The sequence below is a fragment of the Callorhinus ursinus genome, unplaced genomic scaffold (genome assembly GCF_003265705.2).
Source record: "Callorhinus ursinus isolate GAN/ISIS: 27379988/994484 unplaced genomic scaffold, GSC_fseal_2.0 scaffold4633, whole genome shotgun sequence".
In the NCBI taxonomy this organism is placed as follows: Eukaryota; Metazoa; Chordata; class Mammalia; order Carnivora; family Otariidae; genus Callorhinus; species Callorhinus ursinus.
In genome coordinates this window covers 1-3949 of record NW_027401687.1, presented here as the reverse complement: position 1 = coordinate 3949, position 3949 = coordinate 1, and the positions used below count along the sequence as shown (strand labels likewise).

The window sequence follows — 3949 nt, the reverse complement described above, 5'->3', positions numbered from 1 at the left end:
AGCAGGCGGTAGGACAGCCAAGCGTTCTGGCCCGAGTCTCTGTCCACAGCCACCACCTTAGTGACCAGGTAGCCGGGCTCTGCGGAGCGGGGTGCCAGCTCCACACCTGTGGAGCCATCCGTGGGAATGCTGGGGTAAAGGATTTCGGGGGCATTGTCATTCTGATCCAGCACGAACAGGCTCAGTGACACGTTGCTTCTAAGTGGAGGGTCTCCACTGTCACTGGCCATTACCCACAGCTGCAGGTCTTTAACCTGCTCATAGTCAAAAGAGCCCAGAGCATACAGGATGCCTGTGTTGGAATTAATGGAGACATAGGAGGATAGAGGCATTCCCTGCAATGTGTCCTCAGCCAGAGAGTAAGTGACCTTGGCATTGTTGCCACTATCGGGGTCATGCGCAGTCACAGATAAGATTGAAATGCCTCTGGGATTGTTTTCCAGGATGTAGGTGGAATATGAGGTGTGAGGGAAGATGGGAGGGTTGTCATTGATGTCTGCCACAGTTAGGGAGATGTGGCTTTCTGTAGACAAGGGTGGGTTTCCACGATCAATGACAGTGACTGTGATGTTATAATCTGAGATCTCTTCTCTGTCCAGGCCTTTCGTTGTCAATAAGTGATAGTAATTATCAACTGACTTTTCCAATTTAAAAGGCAAGTTCCTGGGTATAGAACATAGAATCTCGCCATTCTCTCCAGAATCACCATCATGTACACTAAACAGTGCAATTATGGTTCCAGGAGGACAGTCTTCAGAGATGGAACTAGCAAGAGAGGTGAGGATCACTTCTGGGGCATTGTCATTCACGTCCTGTACTGTGATCAGCACCTTAGCGCTGGCCAGAAGAGCACCTCCATCCTGAGCTACCACTTCCATGAGGTAGAACCTGGATTCTTCATAATCCAGTGATTGCAGAGTTGATATTTCACCCAGGTTCGAATCAAGTTTGAAAGTTTCTGAAATTTTGTCTTCTTCATTGCGAAAAGAGTAAGTTAATTCCCCATTTATTCCCTCATCTGGATCCGTAGCGGTCAGCGTAAGCAGCCGAGTCCCTACCGGTATGTTCTCTGGGACACTCACTCTGTACTCGGATCGAGTGAACAAGGGCGCGTTATCGTTGGCATCAAGGACCATCACACGTATGTGCATAGTACTAGAGAGTACGGGGTCTCCGCCATCTAAAGCTGTGAGGAAGAGGTCGTGGACAGCTACTTTCTCGCGGTCCAAGGGCCGTTCCAGTACCAGCTCCGGATATTTTTGTCCATCAGCTCCGCTTTTCTCCTCCAGAGAGAAATGCATATTGCGACTGAGCTGATAACTCTGGAGGGAGTTCACACTCACATCCGCATCCCGAGCGAAGGGAAGCACTAATCGCGTTCCAGTAGCTGCATTTTCATTAACTTTTACTTTTACTTCCTCATCCCGGAAACGCGGAAAGTTATCATTAATATCTATTATTTCTATTTCTACTCCATACATTTTCATGTTATTCTCAACCAAGATGTTAAAACTCACCAGACATGGCGCGCTCTGAGCGCAGAGCTCCTCTCGGTTTATCCTGTCCGCGGTGACCAAGCTGCCGCTTTGCGGGTTCAGAGCAAAAAGCTGCGTCCTACCTCTGGAGACGATGCGTACTCCGCGCTCCGCCAGCTCTCGGGGCTCCAGCCCCAGGTCCTTGGCGATATTTCCCACGAAGGAGCCTTTTTCCAGCTCCTCCAGCACCGAGTAGCGGATCTGCCCGGCTCCGGCTCCCCATAGTGTTTCCAGGAGCAGGAAGAGCAAGAGCGGCTCTATGCAGCGCCAACCTCTCAGCTGATCCGCCATTGCTTTCTCTCCGACCAGTTTTCTTAGTCCTAATTCCAGCCTGCTGTTTCCTTATTTCTTTCAAGCCATTACTTGACAGAAATGCAAGCCTATTTCCTAAACTTCTCTGGTCTTTTTTGTTTGGTGCGGAAGGGGCAGAGAGTCAGGTCGTAACCACAAGCCGCTTTTCCACTTTGGTGAACAGCGACGCTCAGAGTCCTAAGCAGTTACTACACCAATTATGTTTTACTTCATAAACGTTTAATTATATTTTATTTCTAATAATTTTGCTGTATCTTTAATCTATTATCAAGTGACATTATTTATATTTAATTTTTTAAATATTTTATTTATTTATTTGACACCGAGAGAGGGAACACAAGCAGGGGGAGTGGGAGAGGGAGAAGCACGCTTCCTGCTAGGCAGGGAGCCCAACGCCGGACTGGATCCCAGAACCCTGGGATCATGACCTGAGCTGAAGGCAGACACCCAAAGACTGAGCCACCCAGGCGCCCCTATATTTAATTCTGAAATAGCAAGTCTTCAACAAACCTTGAGATCAACATAATTATTAGATTTTTATTTCTTTAGAAAAGTTTTAGTTAAGTGCCACTGAGCCTATGTCCTTTATTTACCTCTTACCTACATCGAGTCCATTAAATTGGGATATTGGAATTCTTAATTTTGTAGGTTTTAAAATTTCATCTTTTTATTAGGATATATTTGTGAAAATGTGCCCATTGTGCATAAGAATGTCAAGAAAACAAACCTAGCTCCCATTGCACTTTTGCAAAAACACCTACTGACTCAAGCAAATTGTATTAGGTGTAATAAAAGAAAAGATAAAAGGGCCTTTTTGTTTCTTGTGAGGTCTTTGAGACAGTTCCCAGCTTTTCACACCAAGAATTTGGCAGCTACACTATATCAGACTAAGACTTTGAGTTGGATAACTATACATTATCTATATTTTCCTATTACCATGACTAAACTGGAGTTAGGCATTTTACAGTGACGGACTTTTGGAGAAATCAGTATAGTGACTGAAGGAAAGGGCTTTAGTTCATCACCTATGCAGAAAAACATGTCCAGATACTTAGTGAGCAGGCATTGAGTGGCTTTCCTATATTGAGAGAGAGACTTAATGTTATCACCTCTATATGGTAGCAGGGAAAAAAAGTCTCATGATTGGGAAAAGAGGACATTACAGAGAGTCCATTAAGTGAGCAAAGCAATTTTTACCTAATGACACCTTCATAGGAAAAGAAAGAAAATGAAGACATTTTATATCTATAATTAGAAAATTCAAAAAAGTTTTAAGTAAACAATGTGAGTATAGTTTGCAAAATTTTTTCAATGAACAATTTTTCACAAAATCAATCTGTTACTATAAATGATAAAGATTTCTCATTTCTCGCCCATCCTTTAAAATCAGATCTGAGATATCAAGACACTTGGCTTGAAAAGACACTTAGAATGCTGGTCTACAATTCAGTCCTACCCATGCCCTGCTGTTGGGAGCCATGACACTGGGTAAATTTTTTTTTCCTTTTTTTGTTCCCAGTTTTCCCAAACTAGCAACTACTCTGAAGTGCTATGATTCTAAGAGGAAGGAAAACTAAAATTTGAGTAATAAAGACCCTGAAGGTGAAAGGAATAGCTTAAGGTCCCAATAGTAATGAAATTTCAGAGGAAAGGAATATAAAGACGAGGAAGAAAGATAAGTATTTCATGTAGTACAGGCTTGAAAGTATGGACAGATAAATCTCATATATCAGAAAACATATGTCAAAGATTCGGTTAGATAAGATTAAGATAATTAAGGCAGAAAACTGCCTAAATTGAACCCACAAGACAAAATATGAAGTTGAGACTTAAACCCCACGTTGGTGATTTGTTAACAAACACTAACACCCAAAGTGATAATAAGTCAAGTAAATTAAAGCTCACCTTTAAAATAATATCTGATGCAAATGGGACCCCAGCGCCTTCATGATTTGTATTTGGTACCCAAGACGCATCTTCACAGAGGAGATCCTGAGAGGGAGTCACTTCCGGGGTGATGTTTAGAAAATTAAACTCTGTCTTAGCTGATTGTGAGGCAACGCACAGATTGTAGGAATAAGGCAAAGTCCCTTCACTGTAGT

The 3949-nt window shown here is 42.9% G+C and overlaps 1 protein-coding gene across 1 annotated transcript; it reads right to left on the bottom strand.

Moving 5' to 3' along the window:
• Positions 1–7: 7 nt before the first annotated feature.
• LOC112817919 (protocadherin gamma-A5-like) lies at positions 8–3943 on the bottom strand (the record flags this gene model as incomplete). The annotated part of the gene is made up of 1 exon (XM_025865230.2): positions 8–3943. A coding segment is annotated over exon 1 (1819 nt), but the record flags the coding sequence as incomplete, so codon positions are not given.
• Positions 3944–3949: the final 6 nt, after the last annotated feature.